Source organism: Taudactylus pleione, unplaced genomic scaffold (assembly GCF_031769625.1).
Source record: "Taudactylus pleione unplaced genomic scaffold, aTauple2 ptg000034l, whole genome shotgun sequence".
Lineage (NCBI taxonomy): Eukaryota > Metazoa > Chordata > Amphibia > Anura > Myobatrachidae > Taudactylus > Taudactylus pleione.
The window spans coordinates 1,909,057-1,927,393 of NW_028284436.1; the positions used below are offsets into that span (position 1 = coordinate 1,909,057).

General features: G+C 45.8%; 1 protein-coding gene across 1 annotated transcript in view; it reads right to left on the bottom strand.

Annotated features, from left to right (window-relative positions):
- MMP21 (matrix metallopeptidase 21) overlaps window positions 1-7,035 on the bottom strand; it is a 65,715-nt gene extending 58,680 nt beyond the window's left edge. The window contains exon 1 of the mRNA XM_088452170.1: window positions 6,880-7,035. Within this exon, the coding sequence (XP_088308296.1) occupies window positions 6,880-7,035 (156 nt within the window). The remainder of the gene's footprint in view (window positions 1-6,879) is intronic.
- Window positions 7,036-18,337: the final 11,302 nt, after the last annotated feature.

Consider the following 18,337-nt stretch of genomic DNA (forward strand, 5'->3'; position numbering starts at 1 on the left):
TCAGCAGCGTGAGAGCGTGCAAGCATGCAGGCGGGCAGGAGAGCAGACTGTCTGTCTGTCACGGAGCGTGCATGGTGGGCAGGTGAGTCAGTGGCTGGGCTGGCTTGTGGATCGGGTATGGCGGGCTGAAAATGCGGTGTGCGTGACATGTGATGTCACGCCGCCGCATCCATGCAGGTCACAGCCGGGCGCACCTGAGACTCCCTGAGGATCTCAGCGGCAGCGCTGCCTGGTTCACAGATCTGCAATGTGACTGGTGGCCCTGACCGCCGTTCCTGACGGCGCTGCGGCACACCTCACAACTGCCCACAGCACACTAGTGTGCCGCGGCACAGCGGTTGAACACCGCCGATCTGTTTGCTTGCACTTAGATTTCAAATGCACCAGATACCTGCACAAGTGTTCACAAACTGCTGAGCAACAGTGGAGAAAATCACGCTCTCTGGCAGGTTTCCTCCATTACAAATGTATGCTCCCATCCTACAGTGCTCCCCTTTCCCACTCTAAACAGTCATATTTCGAAAATCTCATCTCCTTCTAGTCCTCAAACCCCAGACGTCTTCTCGCCACATTCAACTCCCTCCTCTGCCCTCCCCCTCCTCGCTCTCTGCTCTTGACTTTGCCACCTACTTTACATCTAAAATTGACTCCATACAACAGGACATTATATCCCACCAGACCCTCAGCACTTCTCTTCCTCCTTACCCTGATCACCCCTCCCCATCCATCTTACCAACTCTGACATCCTTCTCCCCTGTATCTGGAGAGGAAGTCATGGCCCTCATCTGATCCCCCCCTTCCACCTCCACCCTTGATCCTATGCCTTCCCGCCTCCTCCGCTACCTTTCTCACCTTGCCTGTTCCCATCTTGCCCACCTCCTCAATCTCTCTCTTTCATCTGGCACTGTCCCTTCTGCATTCAAATTTGCCCTTGTGTCACCCATTCGTAGAAAATCTACCCTTGATCCTAACACTGCTACTACCGACCCATCTCATTCCCCCCATTTTGTCATCAAACTCTTTGAGTGTTTTGTCTACAACCGCCTTACCACCTTTCTTTCCTCCCACTCCCTGCTTGACCCATTTCAGTCAGGCTTCCATTCTCTCTACTCCACGTAAACTGCCCTTACAAAAGTCAGCAATGACCTCCTTGCTGCCAAATCTAAGGGCCACTACTCTCTGCTCATTCTCCTTGACTTCTCTGCTGCTTTTGATGCTGTAGACAACCCTCTCCTCATGCAGATCCTTCACTCCCTTGGTCTATGTGATACTGCCCTCTCCTGGCTGTCCTTCTACCTCTCTGACTGTTCCTTCTCTGTCTTCTCTCCCCCCCCATTTCCACTAATGGTAGGTGTTCCCCAAGGATCTGTTCTTGTACTTCTCCTATTCTCCCTCTACACATCTTTTTTACGTGAACTCATCAGCTCTTTTGGCCTACAATATCATCTCTATGCTGATGATACCCAAATCTACCTTTCCTCCCCTGACCTTTCCCCCTCTCTTCTCTCTTGTATCTCCAACTGTCTTTCTGCTATATCTTCCTGGACATCCCAGCACTTTCTTAAACTTAACAAGTCTAAGACTGAGCTGATCATTTTCCCACCCACCCGCATAACCTCACTGACCACAATTTCATTATCTATTAACGGCACAACTATCTCCTCTAATCCACAAATGTGCTGTCTTGGAGTTATCCTTGAGTCCTCCCTCTCCTTCAAACCACACATTCAGTATCTCTCACAGGCCTGCTGCTTCCAACTCAAAAATATTTCCAAGATCAGGCCCTTTCTCACCATGGAGGCAAATAAGACCCTCATCCACTCACTGGTCATCTCCAGATTGGACTATTGCAACCTCCTCTTATCTGGCCTCCCTGACGCCCACCTTTCTCCACTCCAATCTGTCCTTAATGCTGCTGCTTGGTTCATCTTCCTCTCCAAACATTCTATATCTGCCTCCCGTCTTCTACAAACCCTACACTGGCTCCCCTTCCCCTTCAGAACCCAATTCAAGGTTCTTACTCTGACTTACAAAGCCCTCACCCAATCCTCTCCCATTTACATCTCTGATCTCATCTCACTTCACACTCCTGCCCGCCCACTTCGCTCAACAAACATGCCGCCTCTCCTTCCAACTGATTACTTCCTCCCAATCCTTCATCCAAGATTTTTGCCTGTGCTGCTCCCTACCTCCTGGAACTCTCCACCTCTGTACAAATCTTCAAACGATCTCTCAAGACCCACTATTTCATCAAAGCTCTCATCCTAACCTACTACTCCATGCTTCTTCCTCACTGTCTACCCCATCTGTGTCACCACTGTCTGTCAGCCCATACCTTTTGAATGTAAGCTCTCAGGAGCAGGGCCCTCTTCCCTCAAGTGCTTCTCCTTCCTTTACTTATACTATCATCTACTGCAAACTCCCCACAAGGGCACCACTTGGTTGCTGATGCCCTGCTGCTTTTGAGTGTTATAATATGATCGCTATTGCAGCAATGTTTACAAACTATTGTCCTGCATTGTATTGTACTGTCGTTATTTTCTTGCTTGCTCAGTTGTATATGTACTTTGTAAGGCGCTGTGGAACCCTTGTGGCGCCATATAAATAAAGGATAACAATAATAATAATAATAATCATCATCATTTTAAACACATCTCACACACAGAACTTTAACGCCCATGTGTATATAGCCTTGCAAGTATCCCTACTATACAAAACACACCCAAAAATGAAGTGAAAATATCTGGTTGGATTAAGGGTCTGGTTTTGGGTTCAAATAGTCTAGAACGCCATTGGGGGAGATGTATCAAATCTTGGAGAGAGAAAAAGTGGAGAAAGATAAAGTACCAATCAATCAGCTAATAACTCAGGGGCGTATCTATAATGGGTGCAGGGTGCAGGGTGTGCGGGTACAGGGGGGCCCACACTGTCCGCAGAGCAAGCGCCATTTTCTCAGTGACTCGCATATGCACAGTACTGCTGACCCTAGGAAAACGGAGTGGATGCAATTTTCCCGGAGACCCGCGCGTGCGCAGTAGACTGTCACAAAGCCAGAATCTACTGCACCGTGGCACCGCCAGAGAGGGGAGGGGGCCCGCACTGAGTTTGCACATGGGCCCCCTCCTCTCTTAAAACACCCATTTTGTCATTTTTTAAACACAGTCAGTAAAATGACTGTTAGAAGCTGTTTGGCTGGTACTCTGGGCCTGATTCAGAGACGGACGCTCTGACGGAGCGTTCGCTCTGAATCTGGGCGTTTTTTTTTTTTTGGAGCGACCTCCTGGCCACTCGCATAGCTGTGGGTGACTACCCACAGCTATTGCAAGTGGCCAGGATGATGGTCGTGATGGTCAAGACCATCGCGACCATCGGGCTTGCGACGAGACCCTTGTGGTAGGGTCTCGTGGCCGCAAGCCCCAGAGAGCTTCTGGCTCCAATAGAGCCGGGAGCTCTCCCACTGACATCACTGGTGATGTCAGTGGGGCCGCCCACAAAGGGCAGGCGTTCGCATGGGAACGCCTCCGTTTGTGAAGCCTACCCCCCGCCACGCCTACAAAATGGGGCGAGCTGTCGATCAACATCGACAGCCGTCCCTTTTGTAGTGAGCCAGGGAGCGAGTGCTTTTTTGCGCTCGCTCCGGAGCTCGCAAGTGCGCACTGGGCCACTATCGACCCGCTTGCGAGCACTATGCGCTTGCGAGCAGGTCTGAATCAGGCCCTCTATCTCTCTCCAAGGTTTGATATATCTCCCCCATGTGCTGTCTGAGATATAGGGGTCTATTTACTAATCAGTGTTAGGAGACAGAGTGAAAAGTGATAAGAAAGTGATAAGGTGCCAGGCAATCAGCTCCCAACTGTCATTTTTCAAACACCTGTGAGATGACAGTTGGGAGCTGCTTAGTAAATAGACCCCATAATGTTGGGTTGAGACAAGAAGTGCCACTGAAATAAAACAACTTTTATGCCCATGTGTTTAACCCCTGACAGTTATAGAGACAATACCCATGTAAACTAATACCCCTTTTCCACTGGCCAAAATATCCGGGTTATTGCCGTGTCAACCCGGGTAGCGGTTCAGTGAAAAGGCTCCTAGGAAAAAATCATGGCCATTTCTTCTGGGGTCTCTAGCAGGGTTTTACACGGGTAATACCCTGGTCAAACTCACTTGAAACTGGTAACCCGGGTCTTCCGACCCAGGACCCGTTTACTGCATGGTGATTGGCTGTTATTCGGAAGCTGTCTGTGACCGCTGTCACTGTCGAGGGAGAGATTACAGCCTCCCCATATGGTCCGGACCGTTCCGGTTTTTACCCCATCCCTGGTTCATACGGAGAGGCTGTAATCTCTCCCTTCCCATCTCCCCAGTGACAGCTGTGACATCACAGCCTCCCGAAAGGACCCCCCCCTCCCCGGGAAGGATCCCCACCCCTGGTCACCGGCACGCTCTGGTCTGGCGTTCAGGAGAGAGCAGGAGTTTTCAGCGCCGGCACTGCTCCCAGGTGCAGTGTGAACAGCGCCGACCCAGGATATTCCCGGTTCGGCGCCGCAGTAGAAATGTGGTAAATCCCGGTTCTGCCCCGGCTTTGGACTGTGCTGCAAAACCCGGGTCAGACCCGGGATTTTGGTGGAAAAGGGGTATAAGGGGTCTATTTACCTTGAAAGGAGATAAAGTGAACGGAGATAAAGTACCAGCCAATTAGCTCCTAATTGTCATGTCACAGGCTGTGTTTGAAAAATTACAAGAGCTAGTTGGCTCTTTATCTCCTTCCAAAGCTTAGTAAATAGACCTCAGTCTTCCTTTGACATTCCAAAGTACATCTGAATGTATAAGGAAAACCTACTCTGCCTGTAACTAATAACACCATTCCAGCATGTGGGATGCTCAGTTGATCCATGTTACTTTTCCCTGAATATATACAGCTATAATAAAAACATAAATAAATAACTGTACATGAACACGTTGGTAACACGCTTATTTCCCTGAAGTGTAGTCAAAGTTCCCACCGTAAGGCTATAACAGTAGATGTAATTGCCACTGTAAATCATGTCCGGAATATGTCACAAAAGCACTTGCCTAGCAAAACAGAATGACACACAAAGTAAGACAAAGCATGAAATAACACACACATTGTGCAGAATAAATGGGAGAGTGGGGCATGATGTGTTATACCACAAATTGCTCTCACTTTCTTCTACATAGCTTATCAGCCTATATAAGCAGTGCTAAGACATCTGCTAATGGACATGCCAAGGGGGAGATGTATCAAGCCTTCCAGAGAGGACACGTGGAGGTGTTGCCCATAGTAAGTAATCAGATTCCAGCAATCAACCATCTAGTACAGGGGTTCCCAAATTTGTTTGAATCACGGCGCCCTAGTGCATCAGAATTGTTTTGCACTCCTAATCCAAAAGTTTGTTATTGAGAAATTCAGAAAAAAATGTAGCTAAGTAGTACAGTGAAGTCAATTGTGCTGACCTAATTAATTTGATTTGGTGCTGGACCACCAACCTGAGGCACCCCTGCAAGTGTCCCGAGGCACCCCAAGGTGCCGCAGCGCACATTTTGGGAACCACTGATCTAGTACATGCTATAAAACATACCTCCCAACTTTTTAGCTTCAGGATGCGGGACATCTCCAAAAAGGAGGCAGAGTTTAGCCGAAAGGGGCATGGTCTCACGGGGACGGGGTCTAGCAGCACCCCCATTCACGTCACTGTGGGGATAAACAGGGTTCCTCCTCCACTGTGAATAGTTGTCGTGTGTTGGGTGCTCCCCCCAGCTTCCCGCCCCCCTTATCATCGCGGGACACTGCGGCCCACGGGTGGGACAGTCCCAGAAAAATTAGACTATCCCGCTGAATGCAGGACAGTTGGGAGGTATGTATAAAATGATAGCTAGGAGCTGATTGGTTGCTATGGGAAACACCCCCACTTGTCCTCTTTAGAAGGTTTGATAGATCTGTCCATGATAAAAAAAGTATTAGAATAATGGCTCGTGCCCTCTGCCAAGTCTTTCCTGGCCTCAATGAGAAGGATGATAACTCATGAGACGCTCACCAATGCACTATGCACTGAGGGCCTGATTCAGACATGGACCCAATGGCCAATGTTTATACAATGGAGCAATTATCGGTGTCTTTGGACTAGCGTAGCCGCCGGTGGGTGTCTCAATACAAATCTAGGCATCTGCGAAATTTGCATATTCTCGCACGTCCACTGCGTACACAGGTGAAGCGGCTGCATTATCGTTCATACCTGTATGAGGCCTTGAGACACTTTTTCCTAGGGAACTGATAGTGGTTACACTGACAAAATGTCTGCCCTCGCTGTGCAGAAAATCTCTGCGCCAATTTCAGATAGTCGCCCATAATTACTAAGTATCACCAAATACCAAAATAATAGGTTTTAGGGGGAAAAAAAGAGAGTACTACATGTTTTCTGTCTCAATTGTGAGTAGGTCAAACTTGGTCCTCAAGGCACTCGCATGGTCCAGGTTTTAAAGATAACCATGCTTGGGCACAGGTGACTTAATTAGCACCTCAGTCTTTTGATTTAACCATCTGTGTTCAATCATGGATAAACTTACAAAACGGGACTGTTAGGGCGCCTTGAGGACCAAGGTTGGAGTAGGAGATAGTTCAACAGTATAAGGCAGGCGTTTCCCAAATGTGGTCCTCATGGCCCACTCACACTCCAAACATTAGTAATATCCCGGCTTCAACACAGGTGGGTAAAATAACTGACTGAGGTAATACTTAAGCCACCTGTGCTCATGCATGAATATCCTTAGTACCTGGACTGTGAGTGGGCCATGAGGAAAGGGTCGTGGAATTGACACTTTAGTCCCTGAGTTGTGCATATTGTATTGGGGGCCACTGACCTGTGCTGAGTGGAAGTCTGTGACCAGCTCGGCCTGCTGGAGGTTAGATGGTTGGATATCAGAGTGATCTCGGCGGTGGAATAGTTTCTCAGAGAGGCATAACCTGTTCAGCACCAGGCAATGGAAGCATAAAGCCAGGAGTGTATCGGCCTGCATGTCTGGGTGCCTGGAATATGTCACCTACACCAGGAAGTGTGGACTGATCATGCTCCATCCCCATCTGCTTCCTCTTATAGATTGCTGACTGGTCACTAATGTCTTGTGTTTTTCACACCCAACAAAAAGACTGCTTCACTACCGTTTGCTCAACAGGCAGCCCTGAAAGTGTGCCCGGAATGTGTCCGCTCAGTACAAACATACATGGATCTCAGTTTGGTGACAACTTGTGTCCTTTGGAGAATGATTTATCTTGTTACAGGAGCTGGTTTATGAGGGACTCTGCATGGTGCTCTGGAAATGTCCCCACTGACACCATTTATGTGCAATGATCCTGCATTCTTCCCCATATAGTTGTAGCATTTATGTTTAATACAAAGTCCTCTTTGCCACCAAACAGCCCAAAAATGAAATTCAATCAAAACCATTTGCATTTAATAAAGATATATTTTATTTTTTCCCAGATTTATAGTCCTGATATGCAAAATATGAGCTTGTGGAAAGTAAAAAATAATCTATAGTAAAATGGGGGGAGAGAGGAGAGAGAGAGGAGAGAGAAGAGAGGAGAGAGGAGAGAGAGAGAGAGAGATGCATGAATTTAAGAGGAAGATATATAAGCGCCAATGGAATTCAATTATACAGAAAGAAAAAAGTATATCTAAATGCACTTTCCCAGCAGGTTCTAGGTGTCAGCTATTTCAAGAGATATACAGTAAATAGCAGTGGTGATCTGCTATTATTATAGCAATTTATATATGGTGGACTTGCTGTGCAGCGACTGCAGTGCTTAATTAATTATTTAAAGTGATTCAAGATTATTAGTTGACAGCAAACATATATGACCTAGCAGTGTTGGTATTTTTATTAAGTATTAATACCTATTATGTTACACTTCTAGTAAACAATATATATAGTGAGTAAATATACTATAGTGACAAAATATTTAATAGATGAATAAAGTGTCTGTGCAGTTGTGCAAAGTGAGTGTTTCAAAGATATAACCTGTGTACACACACAAAAATACGTATCTTGTACCTAAAATGGTATACATATACTCCCTTATTTTTACATAAAAACCAGAAATACAGATGGCATTTTGATATAAAAAATAAATACAGTTTTACTAGCCTAATAACAACAATCAATAATCTATAGATAAATACAAAGAACTAAAAAAGAATATTTTTTGGGGGGTAAAAACATGTATAAGCTATTAGATTAAAAGAAAGCATATCATAAAAAACATGTCTTAGTGCAAAATAAGGCAAATAGATAAAAGGCAAAAAAGTGCCAACTGCTTGTCTTATCTGAATTTCTTTAGGTAAGTTCATGTATAACAAGGGTGTGGAGCTCCCAACTAGTTTCGTCTGATCCACAGACTTCTTCAAGGGAAATTATAGATATAGATGCCACCAGCTGTGATGAGAAGATTTGTAGTCTGCTGCAGGGGCCAGAAAAGTTAAGGACTGGGGCAACCATGTACAGGACTAACCCATTTTGTGCTGGGGGTGACTGGCGGGCAGAGGGTTTACGCCGTGGCGCTGAGAAGAGGGTACAGGCAAAAAGTGCCCATGCTTGGGACTCTCTGGGGCCCAGGGCCAACAAGGGAAAGCTAACTATGCCCAAAGGATGGCAGGGCCATGGACAACTCAGCACACAGCTGCTGCAGGGGACCCTCACCAGGGCATGGCCATGCCCCCATACACACCTAGTACTGTGGACGGGGAGGCGGATCCATTGATGGCTCTGCTGTTAGGTGAGGGTTGAATATTATTTGGAGGCTGGTGGTGGCTTTTTATTACATGTGGCGTCTATTTGTGTGATGTGTGGTCTCATTGGGGAAAATAAGCCTACTTATTAAATGCAAACTAGGGCACTATATGGGCGAAAGGAGGATGTTTAGCATTCATAACTGTAATTAATTTATTGGTGGGGCTTGTTGAAGGAAGGAGGTATATTTATTAAGCGTGGTTGCCTTCAATTTAACGTCCTAATTGGTTGGAAGGAGGAGGACTAGTGTATTATCACCTCTGTTTCCAATATGTGATAGTACCTATCTCTTTTTTAAATAGGATCCCAATATTTCAGGATCCAGTCAATCAGCCTTTGAGCTTAACATACTGTACCACCAGCAGCAAGCAGTCTACGCTGCAAGAAGAGCCTGCCAACTGTCTGATTCCGGTGGCGTCAGGGCTTTCCCCATTGCATGGATAGTTGTGAGCTATGTCCATCTTCACGCACTCTGCTCATTAAGGGGGAGCTGAGTGCAACCAACCCGCTGCAGACAAAAGCTACACTTTACAATGCACTGCATAAACCGTGCGCTGTACTCCTGGTGCCTCTGTTATATCACATACAAGGCCCTCTCTAACTCTACTGCTCCCTACATCTCCAACCTCATCTCCTTACACACTCCCTCCCGCTCACTCCGGTCTGCCAATGACTGTTACCTCTCCTCCACCCTGGTTACTTCATCTCACGCTTGTGTCCAAGATTTTGCCCGTGCAGCCCCCCTACTCTGGAATGACCTTCCTCGCTTGATCAGGCTCTCCCCGACCTTGCAGAGCTTCAAACGTACACTGAAAACCCACCTGTTCATCAAAGCATACCCTTCCACCACATAACCATGTTACCAGGTCTCTGTCCCTCCCGCCTCAGCCATCTCTACCTTGCTTACTTCCTGCACTCAGGTCCCCCTCTACACACTCATGCCTCATGTCATCAGTCCGTCTCCCCTAGATTGTAAGCTCCTAGGAGCAGGGTCCTCCTCCCCACTGTCTCACAGCCTTCTTCTCTAGCACTTCTATGACAGCCTTCACCTTCCCAGCTGTATTGTGTATGGATAATTGTGTTGCTAATTGTTACTTGTGTTCTGTTTATATTTTGGTTACTGTATTGTAATGTAATGTTCTGTGTATCCTTTACTGTATGTACGGCGCTGCGGACCTCTTGTGGTGCCCTATAAATAAAATGTACTAATAATAATAATAATGAGCTCCGATAATCCGGACTAAGGACTCGCTCGCTGATAGACATTCAGTGCAGGACCAACACAAGTGCTGCCATGAGCAGAGATGGATGGAGAATTTGATGGAGGAGCTATTTAGTGTAGTCAGATTAAGTAGATCAGTCTAATGCAACTTTTTTTCCTCTCCTGTTGTAGTTGAACTACAGGTCCCAAACTGCTGATTCCCACCTCCGGCATGCTCCAGCAGTTCTGTAACTATAAGTCCCAGGCCCAGGGTAAGAGGAGGATTCTCATTGGGGATATAATGTCTTTCCACCACTGGACTGCCTTCTGCATTACAATTAAAGGACATGGGGCGTATCTATAATGGGTGCAGGGTCCCTGGGTCCAGGGGGGCCCCGCACCGCACACCCTGCACCCATAATATACTTACCTCTCCAGAGTCCCACGTTGGCTTGGGGGTCCGGCGCTGTAAAAACGTCTGGAAAATGGCCGCGGCAGCGACCTACACATGCGCTATAAACTCTGGGCACACTCTAGTGCCCAGAGTCCGGCGCTGGCTGTGCACAGGTCAGAGAGCGCTGCCGAACGGAGAGGAGGGGGCCCGTGACTGAGACTGCACACGGGCCCCCTCCTCACTAGAAACGCCCCTGTAAAGGACCCACAGTATTTAGAGATAAAGGGGCTCATTTATGAATGATCAATCTGGGTAACAGGGCACGGTATTACCACCTGTGAGTGCTTTACAAGATGCCATCATAGCGCCGGAATGTACAGTATCATCCGACACATGCAGGGACAGGGGCTCCGAAAGGAACCTGACCCTGTGATTTACCCGGAGTGCTGTCGGGGCTACTGTGTACGCGCAGTAATGTTAACTGCACTCGTGCGGCCGCCATTGCCAGGGTAGGGTTCCTATGGATCCCTCTCCTGGTACCTTTTGCGATGTGTAGCTCACTGGCTACTATGGGCCAACGCCATCTTCAGATGTTGGCAAATCTGGCAGCATCGCATCCCACATAGAAATCTATGGGAATGGAGAGATATCTGCTGTGGTCCCTCACTCGTACATGGGGGTTGTACTAAATATTTGCGGTTACAAATATTTAATGACAAGTGGGCCCCAAAGCATGATCGTGATCCTCTGGCTTATTGCCTGCCGATGTGCCTGGCTCTTTATTATGGAGGGAGAGGATGAGGGGGGCAGTGTGGGCAGTCATGAAGGAATGAGGAGGGGTCATTGGAAGTATGATGATCTCTGAGTGGGTGTGATAGGGGATGATAATAACATAGACATAACAATATCATCCCCTAGACAGCTAGAGCTCAGCTTATGTGGTAAATTTGCTAAGATGGGAGTTCTATTTAAGAAGTGATGTTGCCCATAGCAACCAATCAGATTCTACTTCTCATTTATCTAGCAGCTTCTAGAGGATAATACCTGGAATCTGATTGGTTGCTATGGACATCACTTCTTAAATAGAACTCCCATCTTAGTAAATTTACCCCTATAAGTGTGTGTGTATATATATATATATATATATATATAATATATATATATATATATATATATATATATATATAATCTTATTGGATACAAGGATATGAGAAAGTAATATAAATAAGGTGGTACAGTATGATGGATAGATTCCAGGTAATTCCATAGGGAAGCCATATTGGCTTGGAAAGATCTGGGATGTGAGTGGATCCAGGTTTTAGGGATATCCATGGTTGAACATAGATGGTTACATCAAATACTGAGGTACTAATTAAGTCACCTGTGCACAAGCATGGTTATCCTTAACACCTGGACCGTTAGGGTGCCTTGAGAACAGAGTTTGGGAACCTCCGTTATAGGACATTTCTCAGCCCTCAAGCCATGTATATATGCTCCATGTTGGTAGAAGACTTCACTATCAGAACCACATATGGGAAAGTCGGCACTTATTCAATTATATTTCCCACATTGCTGCACTTAAGAGCAGCGTCAGCAATCCTTCATTCAGGTCCTATTCCTTGTGGCATGATTTCTGCCCAACACTGCAAGCATCCCACTGTCATAAAGACTATGGCTACTTATATTCAGTGTATGCAATTATACTGTATATATTTTACACAGGTCATGGAAATCCTAGGGGACCTCTCTAATATAATGATTTGCACCAAGGGGAATAGTATTACTTATAATATAAAAAAAAAGTGACGATGTCCCAACTCGTGGATTTATACACACATTATAATCTCCTGTGCCCTGTTTATTATCTCAGCTGTCAGAGATAATAGAAGTTTGACGACTCAAAGTTCAGGAGCGGAGCAGGCTGCAGAAAAACCGAAGCGCAGAAACACAAGAGGTCATGCCCTGAGGCCGGAGCGCAGAACGCCTCATTATACGGCAAGCACCATTATTTACTCATTGTTCTTGGTGCACATTAGTATAGTATATGTGTTCCAGAAAATAACATTGTTCATTTAGGGTTAAAGGTGTCTGTCTACATGAAGAGACACATATCATTGCCTTTTTAAAATAATTATATTGAAAGGCACCATCCTCACTAATTTACATTTAGTGTATTAACAGTTATTTATATAGCGCACACATTAGGGCCGTGATGCGAATCGAACCCACAACCACAGGTCTGTGAGGCAGTAATGCTAACCATTACACCAACCGTGCCTTACATGCAAAACTGCATATAAAAAAATATCTCTGCGTAAAATACCTGCTGTTAGTTGTCCAGGATGTTTACAGCTGGCATAACCCATAGGATGCCAGGAATGTGTCTAAGGGTTTGATTGAGAGCTGGACGCCAGTCCTGTCATCACTGCGTCTTAGTACACAGCGGTGGTGAGAAGTTGTGCCAATGCAGGCACTGTCTTTTGTACAGAGACGCCCACCAACAGCATCTCAATCCACCTCTGGCATACAAAGACTCAGTATCGGTCGCACATCGATCGCACCATTGAAGTTCTAAGAAACCCTATTGCTGCACAGACTATCCTTGGGAACGAAGAGGCGGGGTCAGTACCACTGTGTACAAGGACGCAGCTGCTGGCTCCATCTCGCCCCAGAAACGGTTGCGATATGCCTGCGTTTTACTCGCCACCCCCATTACCTCCCACAAACGCTTACTTCCTGTCAATCATTCTGCATCCAAATCCACACTATGGCCGCCTTCTTACATCCATCACGACAAATGCGCAGTGTGATTGAGGTGCATGTGCAGTAGAAAAAACATCAGCCAACTGCGAAAACATCAGCATTGTGTTCACCTCTGAATCAGGCTCTGATGTTTAGTGACGGCCATCGAAGGCTGTACTATCAATGGTCGATGGTTTTCAACTATCAGTAGATAACCATTAATGGTTTAGCCATCAATGACTGAGCACTGTGTATGCGGCCATCGGAACAGCCCCAATGAAGTTTGCTCAACATTTGGGCGCCACCATCAATGGTGCAGAATTGGTGCTGCACCTTCATGCATATCCCTGATAGGGGATAGATCTAATAAGAGGGTATACTGATAGGGGATAGATGTAATTAGAGGGCGTACTGATAGGGGATAGATGTAATTAGAGGGCGTACTGATAGGGGAAAGACGTAATTGGAGGGCGTACTGATAGGGGATAGACATAATTAGAGGGTGTACTGACAGGGGATAGATGTAATTAAAGGGTATGCTGACAGGGGATAGATGTAATTAGAGGGTATACTGATAGGGGATAGATGTAATTAGAGGGCGTACTGATAGGGGATAGATGTAATTAGAGGGCGTGCTGATAGGGGATAGATGTAATTAGAGGGCGTACTGATAGGGGATAGATGTAATCGGAGGGCGTACTGATAGGGCATACATGTAATCAGAGGGTATACTGATAGGGCATACATGTAATCAAAGGGTATACTGATAGGGTATAGACGTAATCGGAGGGCGTACTGATAGGGGATAGACGTAATTGGAGGGCGTACTGATAGGGGATAGACGTAATTGGAGGGCATACTGATAGGGGATAGACGTAATTAGAGGGTGTACTGACAGGGGATAGATGTAATTAAAGGGTATGCTGACAGGGGATAGATGTAATTAGAGGGTATACTGATAGGGGATAGATGCAATTAGAGGGTGTACTGATAGGGGATGGATGTAATTAGAGGGTGTACTGATAGGGGATAGATGTAATTAGAGGGCATACTGATAGGGGATAGATGTAATTAGAGGGCGTACTGATAGGGGAAAGATGTAATTAGACAGCGTACTGATAGGGGATAGATGTAATTAGAGGGTATACCGATAGGGGATAGATGTAATTAGAGGGTGTACCGATAGGGGATAGATGTAACTGGAGGGCATACTGATAGGGGATAGATGTAATTAGAGGGCGTACTGATAGGGGATAGATGTAATTAGAGGGTATACTGATAGGGGATAGATGTAATTGGAGGGTGTACTGATAGGGGATAGATGCAATTGGAGGGCGTACTGATAGGGGATAGATGCAATTGGAGGGCGTACTGATAGGGGATAGATGCAATTGGAGGGCGTACTGATAGGGGATAGATGCAATTGGAGGGCGTACTGATAGGGGATAGATGTAATTGGAGGGTGTACTGATAGGGGATAGATGTAATTGGAGGGTGTACTGATAGGGCATAGATGTAATTAGAGGATGTACTGATAGGGGATAGACGTAATTAGAGGGTGTACTGATAGGGCATAGATGTAATTAGAGGGTGTACTGATAGGGTATAGATGTAATTGGAGGGCGTACTGATAGGGCATAGATGAAATTAGAGGGTGTACTGATAGGGGATAGATGTAATTGGAGGGTGTACTGATAGGGGATAGATGTAATTGGAGGGCGTACTGATAGGGGATAGATGCAATTGGAGGGTGTACTGATAGGGCATAGATTTAATTAGAGAGCAGTCTGGGAATGGGTTAAACAAGGTCAGGGTGAATATGAAAAAGAAAAAAGGAAATAAAGAATTGAGAGAGGAAAAGATAAAGGAAAATGAGGGTAACAAGGAGGGAACAGGATCAATAAGGGAGAGAACAGAACAGCCCATATTATGCAGCAGTCTGAGGGAAACAATTACAGGGGGAGAGAGATAAGGATAATAAGGAGGAAACTGATAAAAGGGAATAAGTGTGAGGAGTCAAAATAAAGAATTAGTGATAGAAAATCTCAAAAGAAATCAGAGAATAGCAAAAAAAAAAGTGAAATTAGGGACAGGGACAGTGGATGAGACAAACTGCACAGGCAACACAAAGATAAAAGTCTGACCAGGAAGAGACAGGACAGCGAGATTCAGAACCGCTGAACACTAAAGTGGAAGTAAATAGGATACAACTCATCCATTAGCAGAAAGAGCTGTAAAAGTAGAAGGAATGGATTGTGACAGCCAGAAACGGTTTATTTTTATTACTTCATTTAAGGAAAGTTGGTGTCACTTAGGCAGCAGCTGAGACAGCATCAGCATAATACTGAACTCATTGTGTTCTTCATCCCAGCTGCTGACTAGTCGGATGTGCTTGTAGGCTGTCCCCAGGATATGCTGGTACTTATAGGTGACATTCACTCCATCTCTCTTCTTCTTGGCCAGGTGAACAATCAGTATTATACCACTTTCAGACCAAAATCCCGGGTCCGACCCAGGTTTCAAGCAGTGACCCCTTTCAAACTGCACCTTGGGTTATTCCCAAGTCATCCCCGTTCACACTGCACCCGTGTTTGCCCTGCATGTAACTCCCTTGAGGCGGGTGGGTGCATCCACAGCCAATCAGAAGCTTTTAAACTTGTATAACCCGGGTTGCCCCTTTCAGACTACATTGTATCCGGGTCCAGGGTCGAAGTCCCAGGACACACAAACCAGGCTGACCCTTTCACACAAAGCCAGGACCCAAGTTGCTTCGGCAATATCCCAGATCAGAAGCTTGGTGTGAAAGAGGTATTACACTCCTCTCACCAGGGACCAATATAGCTAAAGTGAACATAAGATAATTTATACCACTTTTACACCTAAATTCCGAGTCTGACCCAGAGTTGGAACAGGGTTCCAATCCGGATCAGACCCGGAATTTAGCCGGCACCGACCCAGGACATTCACACCGGAGTCGGGTCTGCATAGACCCGGATTTTCCGGCATTGAAGTGGACGTTTGGAGATGACGTCATCTCCAAGCACCACTTAAGCCGGACCCATCGGCTGGCATGCGGTGCTAAACCCTGCAAGTTACCTGGGTTGGATTGCCGGGTCACTCAACCCGGCGATCTAACCCTCTCTCCTTTTACACCAAGGAGCTACTCGAGTTAACCCTGCAATAACCCAGGTTTTAGCTCTGGTGTAAAAGGGGTATTACTGAGAGAACCAGGACAGACCCACTAAAAGATATTTCTAATCTATCTGCTTATGATTGTATTGCAGAGTGTAACACTAGGGGTAATAATATACTAAGGGGCATTTCTAAATGCAAGCAAAGTTTTGTAAAACCCAGTGGCGTAGGGTTATTTCAGAAGCCGTGTAGTTTATCATATTCTATTGCTGGGTAGAAAATCATTTGCGGTCATTTCTGTAAGAATTACTGCAGCTATTTTCTTGCAGCCCTAGAACAGGTCTAAAATGTCAAGGACCCCTTCAGAACCCCTTGGACACCACCCTCTTCCATGACTAATTAGGCAATTGGTAGTTTTCAATTAGCCTAATTGGTCCAATAATTACATGTCAGCAATAATGACTTCAAATTACCCCAAAATTTACTTTTTCGTTAACCCCAACCCAAATTTAATTAAAGCAATTATATAAAAAAAATATGTTTTTGTTTACATTTTTTTTTTTTTAAATTTGTCGAAAATTACCACCAAATTATATTTTTTTCCCCGCAAATTTTTTTTTTTTTTTATTTCATTTGTTTATAAAAAAAAAATGAACAAGGTTTGCTTTGAATAATTTTTTTAACTTTAAAAATACTTAAGAAAAAAAAAAATGCACAAATCATCCATTGCTCAATTTTTAAAGATTATTCTTTTTTTGTCTTTGGAACTGTATCATTATTACTGTTACCAAATTTATTTTTATTTTTTTTTGGAGGGAACAAGCTGTTGGGCTTGCACATATGGTGTAATGGTTAGCATTACTGCCTCACAGCACTGAGGTCGTGGGTTCAATACCCACTACGGTCCCAAATGTGTGAAGTTTGTATATTTTCCCTGTGCTTGCGTGGGTTTCCTCCGGGTACTCCCACACTCCCAAAAAAATATACTAGTAGGTTAATTGGCTCCCAACAAAAATTAACCCTAGCGTGTCTGTGTGTGAGCATTTGGTAGGGAATATAGGGGGCCATTCAGACCCGGTCGTTAACGCCGATGCGCTCGGACCGGGTCGATGGCCCCCGTAGAGCATGCGCACGACGGCGCCGGCGTGTGCATGCGTGAGACCCGCTACGACCGACAGCGCCGGTCGTAGCGGGTCTCGATCCAAAGGGGGCGAGCTGTTGATGTTGATTGACAGCTCGCCCCGTTTGGAAGGCGGGCCGGGGGGGTGGCAGCCCAAACGGGGGCGTTCCCATGGGAACGCCTACCGTTTGGGGGCGGCCCCACTGACATCACTCCGGGGCTTACAACAAGGGAGACCCTACCCTAGGGTCTCGTCGTAAGCCGCGATGGTCTTGACCATCGCGACCATCACCTTAGGCGGTCGTAAGGCTGTGGGTGTTAACCCACAGCCTTACCACCGCAAAGGAGGACGTCTTGAAAATTCAAGACGTCCTCCCCTCATTCAGATCGACCGCACGCTCTGATTGGATCCTCTGATCAGATTGGATCCCTCTCAGTGAACATTGCGGTAGGCATAGACTTGGCAACTTAATTTATAGATGCAGGTCCAAACTCTTGAAAGTTTTGCACTCCGGAGTTTGGTACATATAGGAGATGCGGCCGCATTTTAGCCTTAGTACAGCCCGCCCTTAACCTTAGAAATACAACATCGAAGTTGATCGATTTAGATACTGTAGATTGAAATCGATATTTAGTAAATACACCCTCATCCAAAACTCTTTCAATCCCTATGGCTGGAGAATATGACCATCACTGAGTAGCTCATCGGCCAGTCTCCTGGATACTAGGAGGTAGATTTACTAAAGTGCGGGTTTTTAGAAGTGGAGATGTTGCCCATAGCAACCAGATTCTAGCTATTACCTTCTAGAAGGTGCTAGGTAAATGATAAGTATAATCTGATTTGTTGCTATGGGCAACATCTCCATTTCTATAAACCTGCACTTTAGTAAATATACCCCTTGGCCCCTGACATTCTGTAAGATGAGGGAATGGGGCATAATGC